General features: G+C 53.8%; 1 protein-coding gene across 4 annotated transcripts in view; it reads right to left on the bottom strand.

Moving 5' to 3' along the window:
• SH3PXD2B (SH3 and PX domains 2B) overlaps positions 1-16,624 on the bottom strand; it is a 68,240-nt gene extending 51,616 nt beyond the window's left edge. For all 4 annotated transcript variants that reach the window (XM_088173506.1, XM_088173505.1, XM_014891197.2 and 1 more), the window contains exons 1-2: positions 16,522-16,624; positions 6,070-6,150 (exon numbers count right to left, since the gene is read on the bottom strand). In XM_088173506.1, coding sequence (XP_088029632.1) covers positions 6,070-6,150; positions 16,522-16,593 — 153 coding nt within the window. In that variant the 5' untranslated portion in view covers positions 16,594-16,624. The remainder of the gene's footprint in view (positions 1-6,069; positions 6,151-16,521) is intronic.
• Between the last annotated feature and the right edge of the window lie 1,482 nt (positions 16,625-18,106).

Below are 18,106 nucleotides of genomic sequence, written 5' to 3'. Positions count from 1 at the left end.
AGGAGAGGGGGGGAATCCAGGCTGGCATTCCCAGCTGCAGGAGCCCTGTGCTGCTGGGGGCACATTGCTCAGCACGGCTGTTCTTTGCTCTCCAGATCAAGAGGATTAAGATAAAACTCACTTCACCTCTGCAAACTCCTGCCAGGAGCCTGGGTTAAATAATGGAGGAGGAGGAAGGGAAGGAGACAGAGGAAGGCAAGCTCTGAGCTCACAGTAATGGAAGCAAGAGGCTCATTTTAATTTTTCAAGCCTGAAACAAGCTGATGAGAACAATTCCTCTTTGTGTGCCAGCTCCAGTCTTCAGAGCCCATTAAACTTGGTGGATTATTTAAAACCTCTCTGAACCCCTGAGACACAGACTGTCCCCTCTCCCTGGAGCCTGTGTGCACACTCCAGGTGAGGAACCCCCTCCAGAAGGACCAGGCTCTGTTCCACATGGACATGGCAGGCACACACCACTGCCTGCTGCCAATTTTCTCATGGAAGTAGGCACCATTTCAACAGGCTATTTATTTTTTGGTGTTCCACACAAAGCTGTTGGCCCCAGGGCTGCAGGACTCTCTCCAACATGACACAGCTCCAGGTGGGTCAAAGCTGAGAGTTTCCAGCAAAGAACCTTGAAAGAGTTGTTAAACATATGGAAAAACAAGAGAACTGGGAAACACACAGACAGACAGGAATGGGAGGGAGAGCCAGAGCCAATTTTAATGTTGCTTCAAATTCTCAGTTTTTCTGTCCCTGAATTGTGCAGTGAGCACATTTGTGCTCCAGCCCTGGCCTCAAAATGAAAGCTCAATGCAGAGAAGCAGCCACAGAACATCACCCTCTGCTGCAGCTCCAGATGGGACAAGGAATGAAGGGAAGGATTTTAACTGCAAGGGAAAAAGCCTTGGGGTAACCTGTCCCAAAGAGGGGCACCCCTGAAACACCCAGGGGGGTCAGGCTCTGCTCCCAGGGAACAGGGACAGGAAGAAAGGGAATGGCCTCAGGTTGGACAGCAGCAGGAATTTCTCCATGGAAAGGGTGCTCAGGGATTGGAACTGCCCAGGGAGGTTTGGATCCCCATCCCTGGAGTGTCCAAGGAATTCCTGGAGGTGACACTGAGTGCTCTGGGCTGGGGACAAGGTTGGGGATCAGGTGGGATTCAAAGATTTTTTTTTAATTTTTTTTTTCCCAACCTCAGTAATTCTGGGATTCTGAGGATGTGGCTGCAGCCAAAAGGCTGAGACATGGAGTGGGGCTCCATGGGGACAGCACAGGGGGCTGGCAATAGCAGGAAAGGTGTAAAAGGGTTGGATTTGGGATGTTTTAGGAGTGCAGCCAACCAACAATGGCTCTTGGTCACATGAAAACCTGAAGTGACTGCCAGCCGTGCCTGATGAGCTCAGAATGACAAAGGGGGGAAAAAATGTTTCTTTTTGGGGGTTTCCACAAGAAACCACAAGAGACCAGCCAGAATCTGTTCTCTAACCAGCAGTGCCAGTGGTTTCAAGAGAATCCTTCCAAGGCTCCTCCCTTGTGGAGCATCCAGAGGAGATGGAAGGGAGCTCTCAGTCACTGCACGGCTTCTCCACTTCTGGCAGGGCTGGAAGCACCTCCCAGGCAGGATCAGACCCTGATCCCTTCTCTCTGCCCAGCACAGAAACCATTCCCGTGCCTGATCAGCCCTTCCACGCCTGCTGATATTGCCAGCATCCCTGCCAGCCCCAATTACTGCCCTGGCTACCCTGCAAGCATCAATCCCATTGCCTTGATTTCTTAGGAACAGCACCCAACTGCTCCCAGCAGCTCACATCTGCAATTGGGAGGGTTCAAAGAGCCTCAGTCCTGTTTGAAGGAAATTATTCCTCCAGCCAAGGGATTTATGCAGAACCGAGTTTAGCATTTGGAGTTACAAATTCACTACAAATCCCACAGTAACCCCAGGTTCTGCATGGTTTCAAATTCACAAATTTTCATTGCAGAGCATCTTAATACATGACAACCAATCAATATTTTACCATTACCTATAGTCTATCATAACTACTAACATCACCATTTTCATGTTATGATTTTCCAATCACAAAAGTCAGTTTGTTAAAGTTAGAAGTTCTTTCTCAGTTTTCTTGCAGGGGAAAATTCTGAGATCTTTTCTCTACTTGCATCATTGGCTTTCTTGTTTCCCTGTGAAAATCTTTTTGCTTGGTAGAAACATCTTTTGTTTGAGGTGGATTTATCCTTTGTTCTAAGCCATAAAAGCCTCTTCCAACTCACTTTGCTTTTTGCCTTTTAGTTTTCCAGTCAGACTGGCCCAGCAATTCTTTTCTTCTATATCAAACCTTGCTCTCATTTCTATTCCTTCTCCAGATTCTGCATTCAAAGATCTTTGTGTTACACAAACACATCTGTGAGACCTTCCTGCCCAATCCTCATCCTTCCCAGCACCCCTGGGTGACACTGTGTGGCCCCTGGGGTGGCACCAGGGATGGAAACAGGCAACTAGGAGAAGAGAAAGGCAGAGTGGGGCTTGGAAAAGCTGCTGCAGCCACGAGCTGGAAATTTGGAATCCTGCAGGACAAGGAGGGGCTTAAGGGGGAGCAAGGAGGGGCTTAGGGGCACTAAGGATGGGCTCAGGGGAGCAAGGACAGGAAAGGGAAGAGCTCTGCAAGGCCACAGTGCTCGGGCAAAGCCTCAAATGCTCCTGGCTGGAGCCTGTGGCATCACTGTGACCAGCAAGGTGGCTTTTGCCATTCCTCATTCCAGCATGGGGAATGCAGCTGCTCTGAGGTGTCCAAGGCAAAGGAATTTCCCCATGGAAAGGGTGATCAGGGAGTGGAGCTGCCCAGGGAGGTTTGGATCCCCATCCCTGGAGGTGTCACCTGGAGGTGGCACCGAGTGTCCTGGGCTGGGGACAAGGATGGGGCACAGCTTGGATTCTGATCCTGGAGCTCTTTCCCAACCCCAAGGATTCCGTGCAGACTCCAGGCTTCACTCCTGGGTCAGTTTGTGTTTGGAATGTCCTTCCTGCCTGCCTGGGGACGGGAGGACACGTTGGGGAGGACACTTTGGGGAGGACACTTTGCCCCGTGGCTCTGCTGTCAGCACTTACCAGTGCTCGTGTTTTCCTTGGCCCTGCTCCTGAAATAATTGTTTAGCCACAATGGAAGGTGACAAACGATTCAGCTGTGGCCCCACTGGGAATATCAGGAGAAAGTCCCCAGCCACTCACAGTGAACTGCAGCATCTCCTCAGCCCCACCAAGCTCCTCTCTCCCACTTGGATCCAGAAACTTCCACATCCCTGCCAAGGAACAGCCTCTGGCAGCCAAGGAGGGTGCACCAACCTTCACTCAATGTTTGAAAAAACAAACCCAGCTCAGCCTCTGACAGGAGCATGGAAAGTGCAGCCAGAGCCACTGGGAACATTGATATTAAATGAACAAATATCTGACCCAAACATGCATGTACTGGGATTGCTCAAGGCTGTGAGGATGGATAAACCTGGATGGATTTTCCCTGGATAACATAAAAGACAGATTCTTGACACAGACATCACCTGAGACTCAAATTTCCAATTCTTCCTCCAGCACATCAAAAAGATCATCAGAACTAGACCTAGGAAAAATATTTTCCCCTCTTGCTGTTTTCAGAAGCAGCTGAACCCTTTCAGTCCCGCACTTATTCTGTGGGGGGCTGTGTGGAATTTTTCTTTTTTTCTTTTTTTTTTACATAACCAGCAGCATGAATAATTTCCAGCATGGAAAATTTCTGCCTAAAGAGCTAAAATTGGCATAGAATCATCCAAGAGTCACACGAGAAAGGCCTCCAGCAATGGCAACAGCCACTGCTACCAAGCCTACCTAGAGCATTTTTTCCCACTGTGCTCAGAGGATCTGTTCCACTCCTCGCCTCTCAATCCAATTTCCACTGTCCTGCAGCACAAATTTAAAATAAGGACACCAGGAAGCATGTGTGATAAGGGGGAAGGAAGGGGAAAACCACAGCTTCTTTCATTCTTTCAACAGAGCCAGAAAGGAGTGGTTGTAAAAATTTTTTAAATTTTTTTTTTTTAAGAAAAAGCTGCAGGGAACAGCAAAGGGGGGAGATGTTTGCTTTAAACTTCCCCACCTCCACCATGATATCTATCTGTATGTAAAAATAAAATATCTCTGCTTCTAAAGGTGTTTTGCAGAGGCCCTGGCTCCTGTGATGATGTTTCCCACCTTAGGAGTGTGCACAGCTCCAGCCAGGATGGAGAGAGGAGGAGCCAGGGATGGAGATCCTGGATCCAGCCAGGGATGGGGATCCTGGACCCAGCCAGGGATGGGGATCCCGGACCCAGCCAGGGATGGGGATCCCGGACCCAGCCAGGGATGGGGACCCTGGACCCAGCCAGGGATGGGGATCCCGGACCCAGCCAGGGATGGGGATCCCGGACCCAGCCAGGGATGGGGATCCCGGACCCAGCCAGGGATGGGGATCCCGGACCCAGCCAGGGATGGGGACCCTGGACCCAGCCAGGGATGGAGACCCTGGACCCAGCCAGGGATGGGGATCCTGGATCCAGCCAGGGATGGAGAGAAGTGGAGCCACAATTCCCCACATTCCCTCCCCAGCCCAGGGGAACAGCTGGAGGCACCAACACCCCCAAAACTGAGCCCCCCTTGCAGCAGGGAGTGGAAAGAGCTCGGCCACCACCTTGGAGCAGCATGGAGAGGAGATGCTGCAGAGAAGGAAGCACGAGTTCCATTTCCTTCCAGCCCTGGCTGCTGCCCAACAGCTGTTCCCTGTTTATTTACTTTCATATTTCCTTGGTTACACAAGCTCCCAGCTTTAACCCCTGCACTGCTTGGGCCACCCTCCCTGGGGCTGTGACAGCAGGGACACCAGAGCTGTCACCTCAGCCTGCTGTGCCGCTGGGCAGGGGACAGGACAGCACTGCTGGGAGCAGCATCTGCCCCCATGCCACACTGTGCAGGAGCTGGGAAATCCATCTGCATTCCCAAGGGCTGGCTCTGCTGGCCAGGCTGGAATTCCAGCTGTGTGTTTGTGTCTGGATGCACACAAGGCTCTCTCTCCTTCCCCTCTGGAACTCAGCCCCCAGCGATGCTCAGCTCACAGGAGAGGGTTTGGGGGGCAGAGGGTGCCCAGCTCCTCCCCTGGTGCCACAAAGAGCCCAGGAAGGGCATTCCAGGGGCCCCTCTGGCAGCTGCTGCCAGCCCAGACATCCCTTTGTGCATTTTCCTTTCTCCTCTGCACGGAGCCTGTTCCAGAGCTCAGTTTGTGTTTTGGCTCATAAAGCCCAGCCAGACCCCTTGGCTCATCTCCACCAAGGAGGAGGTGGAGAACACCCTTTGCTCACCCCGAGCAGGGTTTGGGTTTTCTGCAGCCCAGCCTGTCCCAATTGCCTTTCCAGCCTCCCCCCTCCCACTTCCATTTTCCTCCTGGCTCCCTCCTGCACCAGGATGGAATTAAATCAGAATCATGGAATGGCTTGGGTTGGAAAGGACCTTACAGATCATTTAGTTCCAACACCCTGCCATGAACAGGGACATTTTTTACCACACCAGCTTGCTCAGAGCTGCATCCAACTTTTTCTTGGACACTGCCAGGGATCCAGGGGTAGCCACAGCTTCTCTGGGCACCCTGTGCCAGGGCCTGCCCACCCTCACAGCCAGGAATTCTTTCCTGATATCTGATCTCAACCACTCTCTCAGTTTGAAGCCATTCCCCAAGTAGAAAAGCTAGAACCCAAGGAATCACTGTCACTTCATGCTTTTGTAAAAAGTCATTCTCCATCATTCCTGTTCTCTGGGCTGGCAGGGGGAGTGGGCACTTCCCCAGGGAAGTGGGGAAATTGCTCCAGGGAATCAAACATTTTCCAGTGGCAGCCCTGGTTTGCTGTGACAGCAGCTGGGAAAGCCACAGGAATGGAATTTGGACCTAACTCCAACAAAATCCTCCCCCAGAGCAAACAAACCCCCCCTCAATAAAAGCCCCAGCAGTTGCAGAGATAAAGCAGAACCCAAGAGCTCAATTGAGCTCAGCCTTTCATCCTCCCCAGCAGAGGCAGAGCTGCAGGAGTCCCCACCTGCAGGTCGAAGAACTTGCTGTACCGTCGGTAAATGACCTCGGTGGCTCCATTGGACCAGGTGACCTTGATGATGTAAACCTGGAGGGAACAGAGGCAGAAATCAGAGCAGGGGAATCCAAAAAATCCTCACCACAACCCAAAAAGCTGCCAGTGCTGCTCTAACAGCTGGGTGACAAGCAGGGGAACACTTCAGATCACTTCAACACCACAGCTTAGGTGAGCCTGGGTTACTGAGCCCCACTGCTGCAGCTTAAACAAATGTTTATTTCCAGTGGAGAACTGAGCTCTGTGGCCCTGAAGAGGGGCACACATTGAATGTGAAATGATTCTTCTGTGTAAAAACACAGCACAAATCCCTCCAGACACAGGAGTTAATAACCAAACCTTGGCCAGCCCATTTACAGCTGCTGCACCAAATTGGATGTTGAGATCCAAGGGCAGCACCTGCACCAGCCTGGAACTGAAACTCCACCTGTTTGGCTTTCTTGCACTTACTAGGGTGGAAATCAGCGTCCTGATCCTTAAAATGCCACAAAATCAACCCCAGTCATTGCAGGTTATTCACAGACCCCCCCCTGACCGGGATTTAACTGGTGATGAATGCAAAACAAAACACCAAACCCAGCCCATTTCATCATGAATTCTGTGAAGGACAAGCAAATCACAGGATGAGGCAATTACTGATTTAATGTCCTCCCTTGTTTTTCACAGAAAGCAGAGATAACCCTTGATGAGGTGCCAGTGTAACACCCAAGTGATACAAATCTCAAATTGACAACAGATTGACTGAGCAGAACCAAAGGTGTTTTTTTTTTTTATTTTCTCCAATTTCCACCAGAAATTCAAGGATCAATTCCTTGAAGAAGGACCAAGGTGTTCAGAAGCCCAGGGGAAGGGACCTGCCAGAACTTCTGCTAGCAAAATCAAGCATGAAGGATCAAGCATCTTGAAAGCTGATGTTTTGGTATTTAAAACAGAATCCCTCAGGAGTTTCACAAGGTTTTTCCCACTGAGATGCCCATTTTCCCAGATTCTGGAATGTGACCAACATCCTAAATCGGTATCCAAACTCAAACACCACGACAGAGCAACACTCAGGTATTTGAGTTTATCAAAACTATTCAAATCCTGCTTTGAAAATCTGTTCTCAAATCCCACTCTGCTGCTCAGAGGGCTGAGCCACCAAGGTGAGGACACTCCTGAGGGTGACAAACTCTTCCCAGTGGAATCACTTCCAAATCAAGACAGAAAACGAGGCAGCAAGAGGGATCAAGTTCTTATTGCTAAAATAACTTCCCTACGTTCAAACCAGAAATTCAAGATCCACTCTTGTCGAACTTGGGTTGGAAGGGACCTTAAACATCCAGAGCCACCCCCTCCCATGGGCAGGGACACCTTCCACTGTCCCGGGGTGATCAAACATCTGGCCTTGGACACCCCCAGGGGCAGCCACAGCTTCCACCCCACCCTCACAGGGGAGAATCCCCTCCCAAAATCCCATCCAAAAAGAAAAGAGCCATTCTCTGCTCTGCTTGCATTCACAAACTCTTATTTTGAGACAAAGGCCCTGCACTTTCCCTGTATGAACACAAGGAAGACAGATGGATTCTCCAAGCCAACATCTGCTCCAGCTGTGCTCCAAGGGAGGGAACGCTCCTCCAGCAAACCAAGGGTTAACCTGATGGTAGCACACGTTCAAACTCCTTCACCCTCTCCCCAGGACTTGCTGCTGGGCCAGCATGAGCTCATGTGGGCTGGAAGCTCAGCTGATATCCCGGTTTTCTCCGCAGTCCCCAGCACTCCTCGGGGTTATATCACTGCTGGCTGCCTGCCTGGACACGGCCTTCCACTGGGGCAGCAGGAGGAGCCAACTTTTCTTCATTGTTTATTCCTATCCTGCCTTTATTTGGAGTCAACAGCTTATTAGACTGGGATTTTAATCAGGATGTGGATATACTCCAGCCAAAATAATTCTGAGCTCTTCAGGGTAATAAAGCCACGAGGTTTGAGGGCACACCAGGCTTCCCTGTGTCCTCTGCAGCTGAGGGAAGCAGTGAGTGATGAGCTCAGTGCTGCTCTGCTGAAATGCAGATCTCCCAGGGCTCAGGAGAAGAGTTTCTTGCACATCCCTTTCCAAGAGCACAAAGGTCTCCAGGGGGATCTCCTCAACCTACTTCTGGAAAGCAGAGAAGATGGGGAAACCCACGGGAACAGGAGCTCCTGGGTATCTGTAAAACCTGGGAAAAACCAATTTCCTCTCTCCTTGTGGGTATTCCAACAGCCCCATCCCACCAAGGGTCAGAGCTTGGTCTCTCCCAATACCTAATCCAGTGCCAGAAATAAAAACACAATTCTGGTGCTCAGACGACAAGTGCAGGTTTGGAAAGGTGTGAACAGTGCACTCAGCCACCCAGAGAGCATTTCCAGAGGACTGGACATGAGGCACTGAGCTCCCACAGACCCAAAATTCCCTTCCTCAGGTGCTTTTGGAAGGCACTTCCAATGATCCAGAGAGCTTTAAACCCATTGCACTTGGTCTGAAGTTTCCCCTCCTGGCCTGGCACTGCACCATGTCCTGCCAGGAGCAGCCAGCATGAAGCAGCAACACAAATAACCCAAATAACCCAAATTTTGTCCCATAGGTGCCACCCCAACAGCTGCCCCACCCCAGCCTCCAAGAAGAGGATTTTTCCCAGCCCATGTGTGGGTGAGAATATGTGGAAGCAGCAATTCCGTGGGTCTTCTCCACCTCTGATTTCTCCAGCTCTGATTTCTCCTGCAGGGCTTTTCCAAGGAGATCCCCCAGGGCTGCCCCTGGCACAGCTCAGGGTTTTGCACCCACAGGGATGGGGCTGGCATTTGGATCCTGCTCCAGGGATTCCTGAGGGATGGGGGAGCTCAGGGGACACCAGGGAGGGGTGGCTTGGGCTGAGCCCCTGGCCAAAACCAACAGCTGAGCTGTCCAAATCCCAAAAATCCAAATATCTGCAGCCCTTCCCAGCCAGCTGTGGGGTCTGTACAGGGAAGGGAAGGAGCTGAGCTGGTGAAATCAGGAAATGTGATTCCCTCTGGAAAGGACACCCTGCCCTTCTCCCACCCTGAGAGCCTCCAGTCCCGGGAGGTACAGAAGCCACAGGAATAATTTTGGATGTTGTTTAATGCCAGGTCAGAGGGGCATTTCTCACCAACACCAAACCCTCTCCATGCTCCCATCCCTTAGAGGACAGAAATGGAGCAGATCCTTCACAGGAAATGGAAACTTGCAGATGGAAAAGGCTGAGTACAACAGACTCCACTGGAATTGGGCTCCCAAACTCCTTGGGGTCCCTACACCACAAGGAAATGGTCCCAAACCATTAAAAGTTGCCAGTTGAGCAGTGTGACATCAGGACCACCAACCAGTGCCCAAGGTTCTCCTCGGTCACATTAAATGGAAATAAAACATGGAAAAAAGCCCAGGGGATGTTGCACCATGAGCTTGGTCCCCTCCATCATCACCAGCATCTGTCACTGCTGTCCCCTCCCCAGCACCTCTCTGAGAGTGGAAAATGGGGCTGAAAACCTTTGGGAGGGAACTGTCAGGAAAACGACAGCTTGGCTGCAAGAAATGCAAACAGCACCTGGCCAAGTGAAGCAGAGCTGCCAGGGGCAGCTGAGAGGGCTCCACAGCCCAGGGGACACTGGTGACAGGAGAGAGCCCCAGGCACATCCAGGACATCCCTCCTGGGCACGGGGAGAGAGCTCTGGGAGCTCAGACACATCCAGAGCCACGGGAGTCACGGGGACAGAGGGGAGGAGAAGCCAGCACGAATCTGAAAAGGGCAGCCAGAGATTTTTTTTTTTTTTTTTTTTTTTTTTTTTTTTTTTTTTCTCTTGAAGAAATGAAGCAGCAAGCCCTGGGAGCAGTCAGGCACCAGAAATGTTTCTGCAGGGACTGCTGGAAATGCCTGGTGCTGCACACAGCAGTGGCTCCTGCTGACTCCCACTGCTCAAAGGGCACCAGAGCCATTCCCAAATCCTCAGTTTTGCCCTTCCCAAAGAGGCAAAAAAGTCCCACACAACAGCACGGGCAGAGAGAGGAGCTGATTCAAACTGCTGACTCGAGGCAAGGAAATTAAGAACAGATACTGGAAAAAAAAAAAAAAAAACAACAAACCAAACCAAAATAACAGAACCAGTTTCCCGTTTTCAAACACGAGGCTGTGTGACCTCGCAGAAGAATCACTTTGGACTCCTTGCATAAACACACCAGGACAAGCTGGGAAGCAGCCTGGACTGCTTAAATGTGAGCAGGAAAAAGGCAGAGTGAAGGTGAGAAAATCCTAGAGCTGCAGCTTCAGCTTCTCTCCTCCCGCAGGAGTTTTCCAAAGTTTTTCATGGAGATTTGCACGGAAAGCTGGCTGGGGGGGGACACAGAAATCTCACAGGAAAGGGAACTCTGCCTGGTACCCAGCTCAGCAGCACCCAGATGTGCCAGGGGAGCCCAGGAGCAGCCCAGCCATGCCAACATCAGCCCTCCTGGCATGGCACAGCCTTCCCTGGGTGTGCCAGGGCAGCCCAGCCATGCCAACATCAGCCCTCCTGGCATGGCACAGCCTTCCCTGGGTGTGCCAGGGCAACCCAGCCATGCCAACATCAGCCCTCCTGGCATGGCACAGCCTTCCCTGGGCAACCCAGCCATGCCAACATCAGCCCTCCTGGCATGGCACAGCCTTCCCTGGGTGTGCCAGGGCAACCCAGCCATGCCAACATCAGCCCTCCTGGCATGGCACAGCCTTCCCTGGGTGGCTCTGAACCATCCCAGAGCTTCCCTGGCATCCCTGTGCCCACAGCTCGTCCACACTGACGTGGGCAGGGTGCAGAACAACACCATGGTCACTTGGAAAGAGACCTGCAGAGCAATGCAGGGACACCAGGGAAGGTCCCCAGCCTCCAGCAGAGCAGCTCCAGACAGAGGAGCCTCCAGAGCTGTCTGCAGAGCTCTTTCCAAAGTCTGTGTGGTCTCAGGTCCAGGGAGACTCTGCACAATAAACCTCTCTGTGGAAAACTCCACATATTTAAAGCATCTTTCACCAGCAAAGAGGAAAAGCATCAGTCAAAAGCATCAGACTTTTGATTTCACCCACGCTAGCCCGACCCTGAAATGAGGGGAGATGTGAGAGCCTCACCCTCCCACTGCATGAGAAACCCAAAGGGGCAGAGAAACCAAAGGAGCCAAACCAGAGTGGGTTTAATACAGAAAAGGGAGTGGGAAATTCTAAGAGGAAAAAAAAAAATAAAAGGAGGGAGGTGGCTGGAAACAAAGAAAGTTCTTGGCACCAAGCTGCTGTGCTTGGCCCCTCTCCATCAGCTCTCAGTGCTGCAGGCGTGCAGGGCTGGGGAGGGGACATGGGGGCTCTTGTGCCATGGGGTGGCAAAGCTGGGAGCAGGAGAGGGACAGCCAAGGCCCAGCTCAGTGAGCAGACAGCTTGTGACCCCCTCCCTCCAGGCTGGGAGCTGGGAGGGGTCTCCATGTCATGCTGGCACAGAGAAGGATTTCCAGCAGCAGGGATGCTGCCCTGGGTCTTGTGGCAGAGGGGAGGCAGAAGCAGCAAGGCAGGGCTGCAGGGAGCTGGGAGAGAGGGATGGAGGCAGCAGCAGGGCAGGGAAATCCTCACCAGCACTGAGAGCAGCCAGCTCCAGCTCATCCCTGCAGCTGCACCCTCCTCCTGCCACCCCAGAGCCCGAGCACAGCCCCAGCACTGCTGGGGTGCCAAGGGCACACACACAGGGCTGTGCCAAGGGCAGGACACCCCAGCACAGCCTGCTCACACCCCTCAGAGTGTCACACGGCACGTGAAGGTCACCCCAGCCACACTGAAGGTCACGTTATGGATTCTCCTGTTTCCTATTTCCCACTGTGACACCACAGGGCCGGAAGACAGAGACACCCTCCAAAGCAAAGCTGTGGGGATCAAGGTCACAGAGCTGGGGGCAGGCAGAGGCCAGGGGTGGCCCCAGAGCTGCTGGAATCCAGTGTGAGCATCAGCTTCCCACTCAGAGCTGCTCCTGCCTCAGCAGCCAAAGGGCCAGGCAGGATTTGGCCCTTCCACATTCCAGCTTTTCAACAGCTCTGAGAAAACGTGGCTGGGGAAGAAAAACAAAGGACAGCTTGAGTTTGAGTGCTGGTTTTCATCCACAAAGCTGAGAGTGCTCCATTAAACCCCAACTCTGCTGAGAGGTGAGGAGGAAAGACTGGTGAGCTGTGTGGAGCAGAGCAAGGACACGGCAGAATTCCTAAAAACTCCCTGCTCGTTGGGACAGCATCATCCAGCTGACAGGAAATGGGATGAGACAAGGCACAGCCACAGGATACAGCAGCAAAAAAAACCACTGAGGATGCTGAGAAAGGCCTCAAACCTTCAGAGGCCACCGGGAGCCAAACTGCAGCTTGCCCTGGCTCGCTGTCACTCCTCTGGTTTGGTGACACTGCACGGATTTCACATTATTCATGCCAACCTCCTCCTTCCTCACTCAGCTCCTCTGGCTGCCCACAGGACATTCCCACCATTCCAAGGGCATGGTCACCCTTCCCAGGGAGGGACAAATCATCCCCTGACACCCTCTGGAAGCCAAACAACCAGAATGATTCACCGGGGTAGAAACGACACCAAAAATCCACGGGAATTGCTCGGCTGGGCAAGGTGACACAGTGCCAGGTGGCCACCGAGCTCTGGGCAAGCAGGGGACCACCAAACACAGCCCATGGGGCATTTCCTCAGGAATTCCTTCAGCCCTAGAAACACAAGGCACTAAAGGAGCACTGAAGCTGTGGATTGGCAGCTCTGTCCTCCTGTCCTTCAAACACTCCATAACCCAGATGAGCAGTGGGGCTGGGCTGCAGGAGAATGAAAGCACAAATGGCCTCACCACCATCACAGCACAAATTCCACATCAAAAATATAACACCTTATTCCTCAAATTTGTTTCAAAATACCTGTAGATCTCATTAGCCAGATTCCACCACGCACTGTTAATTACTTTCACAACCCAGCTCCCACAAATGATGTCTTCACCTTGTTTAAAGTTTTGCCATCTTGTTCGCTGGGCTTGCAAAATAAATGTGTGCTGCACACTTTGGTTAAATTTCCCATTTTCATGGATATTTCCCATTTCCATGGAGGCTGGGAATGAAGTCCTGCGAGAACATAATCCAATTTTTTTTCCCAAAAATTTAACCCACCCAAACAGCATGCTGTTGAATGGATATCTACAATTTTGGATGGTGCTCCAGAACAACTATTTAAACCTATATTACTATGGAAATATTCCTGGTAGGCAGAAATGGAGATGGGATTCAATGGCACTGCTGTTAACACACAGAAAACACACACATTGCAGCTGTAACAAAATGAAACATCCTGAAGCTTGCCCAAAGGAAAGAAAACCAAATCTGGATTTAGTAAGAAAAAGCTTTATTTTAGGGCTTCTACTCGAGAAAAACAAACACAATATCACAAAAAGGTCTTGCATAAAGTCCTTTAAAGGAAAATCCATTCTGTTTCAACTCTAGCTTTGTTTTGGGTCTTTTCTGAATAAACATTCATTTATCAGAGACTTGGCCAGACCAGAGAAATGACAGTCTGCTACTCTGTCTCTCACAACGATTATTTTTAAACTTTACTCTTGGATTTTTCCTTCTCAGATTTGCAGGATGGCCCCGGAGCCCTCGCTGGCAGCATCCCTGAGCTGTGATCACTTCATGTAGGACTGTGGGAAATGTCACTGAAAATGTCACCTCAGCCACTGCCTGCAGGATGGAGTCCCCTTTCCACTTGGATAATGGGCTGCCACGAGCCAGAGCATCCTGCAACAAACACCTGCACAAGGATCATCCTCAGTGCCCCTGCCAGGTAATGCCCATGAAAAAAAAAAAAAAAGCATAAAAACACAAGTGGAGTTTGAGGGCTGAGCCCTAACACTGAGCTCAGTACCCAGCTACCCAAACCCTGCCCAGCACCTTGCTGGGTCCTTGCCCTGCAATTTGGGGAAATATTCTGCCTCCTGCTTCATAGCAGAGCTGCAGAACAAACAACTTTTTGTCTCAGGCAATGCAATTTTGGTTGTATCAATTACCCAGGTGAAAAGCAAACCACAGCAGCCTGAATAGAGCCAGCCCTCCCCACTGCAGGTGTGACCAGACTCTGAAACTCTGCCTCGACCTCACTTTGCTGGGAAAGTGGAATTCATAACTTTGTGCTGTGGCCTCATCAGGATCAACACAATCACAGCTTTGTCCAGCAAAGAGAAGCCTCTGGCTGATGGACAGGAGCCTGAGCAGGGCAGATCATCACAGAGGAAACAGGAGGAAAAGCCAGCGTGGTCCTCCAGCCTCTCCAGGGCCAGGGAATCCTCCAGGATCCCCGGGGACAGGGAATCCTCCAGGATCCTCAGGGCCAGAGAGTCTTCCAGGATCACCAGTGCCAGGGAATCCTCCAGGATCCCCGGGGACAAGGAATCCTCCAGGATCCTCAGGGATAGGGAGCCCTCCAGGATCCTCGGGGACAGAGAATCCTCCAGGATCCCCGGGGACAGAGAATCCTCCAGGATCCCCGGGGACAGAGAATCCTCCAGGATCCCCGGGGACAGAGAATCCTCCAGGATCCCCGGGGACAGGAGTGCTGCCTCAGGGATGGAGCACAGCACATCTGTGTGATGGGACAAGACAGAGGGCAAAGGTTTTACACAGATTCACGCTGTGCCAGCAGCCACCGTCTACAAATGATTCAGCCATGATTTGCTGCCTCTCCCTCTCTTTGCAGGAAAAAAAAAAAAAAAAAAAAAAGGTTTGGTTTCATATAATTAACCGGCTTTGTGGATCTGCCCGGTTCTATTGATTCTCCAGCAAGGCGAGCTCTCCCATTCACTCCAGCTGCCTGCAAGCTGCCGGCCCCTCCCTGGGCTCAGCCCTGTGCGAGCCACGCTGGCTCCTGCTGCTGGATTTCGGTCCAAGACAAGTCCAGGGAAAGGCTGAAGCAGAGGGATCCGCGGAGGAGCTGAGCGGCCGGGCTGCACAGATGTCACCCACCGCCTCTGCCAGCGCTCCCGGAGCTCCTGCTCCGCTGTCCCCACCCTCTGCCCCGCCACCCAGCTCTCAGAAAACATCGCTGTCCCAGTTTTGCAGCCTCACAGGGATTATTTGTGCTATGCCCAACTCCACCCGGCTCTCCGTGCCGGGCGGAGGGCGAGCGCACAAAGCGGATCGTGCGCGGCACTGGGGGTGCGTGTCCCTGCCGGGGGGACACGGCTCCTGCGGGCACAGCGGGGACTGTGGGGACATCCCTGAGGCCATCCCAGCCCGGCCTCGCAGCGGGACCTGGCGGAGAAACCCCGGATCCGCCAAGACAAACAGCACAGAGCACAGAGCGCAGAGCTCCGCACGTACGCGCTGCTCCGGAGCGGGGCACGGCACAGCCGCGATGGGCACGGCAGGAAAAGGGCACATCTGGAGCCGGTGCCAGGCTCAGCCAAGGCTGGTAAAGCTCCAGGAAAGGCGGCAGGAAGGAGGGGTGATAAGGGAGTGGGTGGCAGCAGCCACGCCACATCCCTGATGTAAGGGGAGACCCCTCTGCCCTCCCCTCCTGGAGCTGGCTGCCCTCAGCTTTCCTCCAATTGTTGCTCAATGCCACAAACCAGCCGAGGGCACCTGGAGGAGCCCTTGATCTCCCAAGAGCTCTGAAACCCTGGCTCTTCTGACAAGTGACTCCAGCCAGAGCAAACACCACATCTACACAACCCAAATGTGCCACGAACAGTGTGTCACTGGGTCACCCTGCTCTACGGCAAAACGGGAGGGAGGAAATTTCGGTCTTTGTTTTATGGCTGTTGCCAGGATTCACCCGCAAGCTTTCCACGGGTGCCTGGAAACACACCAAAGTTGAAATCTTAAAAAAAAAAAAAAAAAAAAAAAAAAAGAAGAAAGAAAGAAAGAAAACCACTTTCAAAAATAGACAAACCCACAACAGTTTGGAGCACGCAGGAAGGCTGGTGGGGAGGATGCAGAGGACACGAGGGATCCTTCCTAGGGACCGAGCACTATCCAGGGAGGAGAAAGCAGGAGCCGGGTGGTCCCTTTGCCCCGGGACTCTGCGACCAACAGGTCCCATGGCCCCGGCTGAAGCTGCAGGAGCGGGGACGCTTCACCGCCGTGCCCGTGGCCGCTGCCCGGTGTGCACAACCCCCGCCCGCATCCCCCGGGCATCCCCCGCGGGGCCGGCGGCTGCGGGCAGCGCCGGAGCATCCCCAGGCTGGCACGGGGCACGGTGAGACCCTTCAGGACACCCGTGAGAGGCACCCCCGGCAGCGCTGCCGCCCTCTTTCTCTTTCTCCTCCTCCGTCCTCCCTTCCCGGAGCTCCGCGCGGGAGCAGCGCCCGGCCTTTGTTCGCCCAGGGCCGGGCTGGGGCACTCACATAGTGCTTGTTGGGGATGCGCCGCTTCTGCACGTCCAGCACCTTCACCTCGGCGATGCTCCGCCTGGGCATCGCCGCTGCCGTGCCCCTCGGGGAGCGGGGACGCTCTGGCGCTCGCCGCCGGCACCGGAGGCTGCAGCGCGGCCGAACCTCCCCGCGCCGCCCGCTCCGGGGGCGGGAGGCGGCCCCGGCCCGGCCCGGCCTATCCCGGCCGGCGGGGCGGCCCCACCGCCGCTCGCTTAAAGGGGCGGCCGGCCCGAGCCTCTCCCGGTGAGCCCCGAGCTTTTCCCGGTGCGCGCTCCGAGTTTTTCCCCGGTGCGCCTCGATCCTTCCCCCGGTGCGCCCCGATCCTCTCCCGGTGCGCCCCGATCCTCCGCCGGTGCGCCCCAGTCCTTCCCCCGGTGCACGCCGATCCCCCCTCGGAGCGCCCCGATCCTCTCCCGGTGCGCCCCGATCCTCCGCCGGTGCGCCCCAGTCCTTCCCTCGGTGCACGCCGATCCCCCCTCGGAGCGCCCCGATCCTCTCCCGGTGCACCCCGAGCCTCTCCCGGTGCGCCCCGATCCTCTCCCGGTGCGCCCCGAGCTCGGCGCTGCGGTACCGGGATGGCTCAGAGGGCGCAGTGCCCGCCGGTGCCTCCCGGGGAGGGGTCCCGGTGTGCCCCCCTCCCTTACCTGTGCGTGCGCTCCGTCACCCCGTGATGGTTCTGCCCCCCGGGCTGGACGGTTCTTGTCCCATCACAGCACTCCCCGTGGGTTAGCGCATCCCTAAAGGAGGAGGAAACGAGCAGGAAAGGTTTGTGGTGCTGCCTTGCCCGGGACGCGGCGCATACCTGCGGGGAGAGACTTTGTTTACAAGGGCGTGTGGTGACAGGACGAGGGGGAATGGCTCCAAACTGAGAGCAGGTTAAGATTCGTTATCAGTTAGGAATTTACCGTGAGCCTGCGGAGGACAGGGAAGTTCCATCCCTGGAGGTGCCCAAGGCCGGGCTGGGACAGTGGACCCTGGGGTAGTGAAGGTGTCCCCGCCCATGGAATGGGATGATCTTTAAGGTCCCTTCCAGCCCGTGATTCCATCCCTGTGAGCCAGGAGCTGACCCAGTGCACCCAACCTCTCCTCGTGCCACGCTCTGTGCCCTGGTGCCAACACAGGAGCCAGGGCAGTGCCCAGGCTCTTTACATCACCACTTACCCGTGGCCTCCGTCTTCCCAGCAGCTCAACACGTGCCATAACCACAGCTCTCTCCCCCGTTGGGCTTTTAATTACATTATAAAGTTACTCAAGGCTTACACTGGCAGGTCATTAGTTTTCATATGAATTTAATTTAATCATAAACAACTCATCTCACTCCTTAGCGGCTCCTTAAATGTGGCTCTTTTTAATACTATTAACTTTGCTGCAGCCGCCCCAGGGAATTAATGGAGGTGCAGGCAGCTTGCCAGTGCCTTATTGCCCCTCCCCAAGGGCTCGTCTTCATCCTCCTCCCCCTCAGCAAAGCCCCAGGGCACGGTGTCCCTGCAGGGGTGGCTGCAGAGAGGTTTTCTGGGCTGGTTGAAGGGGACATCAGGCCACTGGGGACCTCGGTGGT

Source organism: Sturnus vulgaris, chromosome 15, assembly GCF_052056855.1.
Source record: "Sturnus vulgaris isolate bStuVul1 chromosome 15, bStuVul1.hap1, whole genome shotgun sequence".
Classification (NCBI taxonomy): domain Eukaryota; kingdom Metazoa; phylum Chordata; class Aves; order Passeriformes; family Sturnidae; genus Sturnus; species Sturnus vulgaris.
This window is presented reverse-complemented; position numbering and strand designations above follow the sequence as displayed.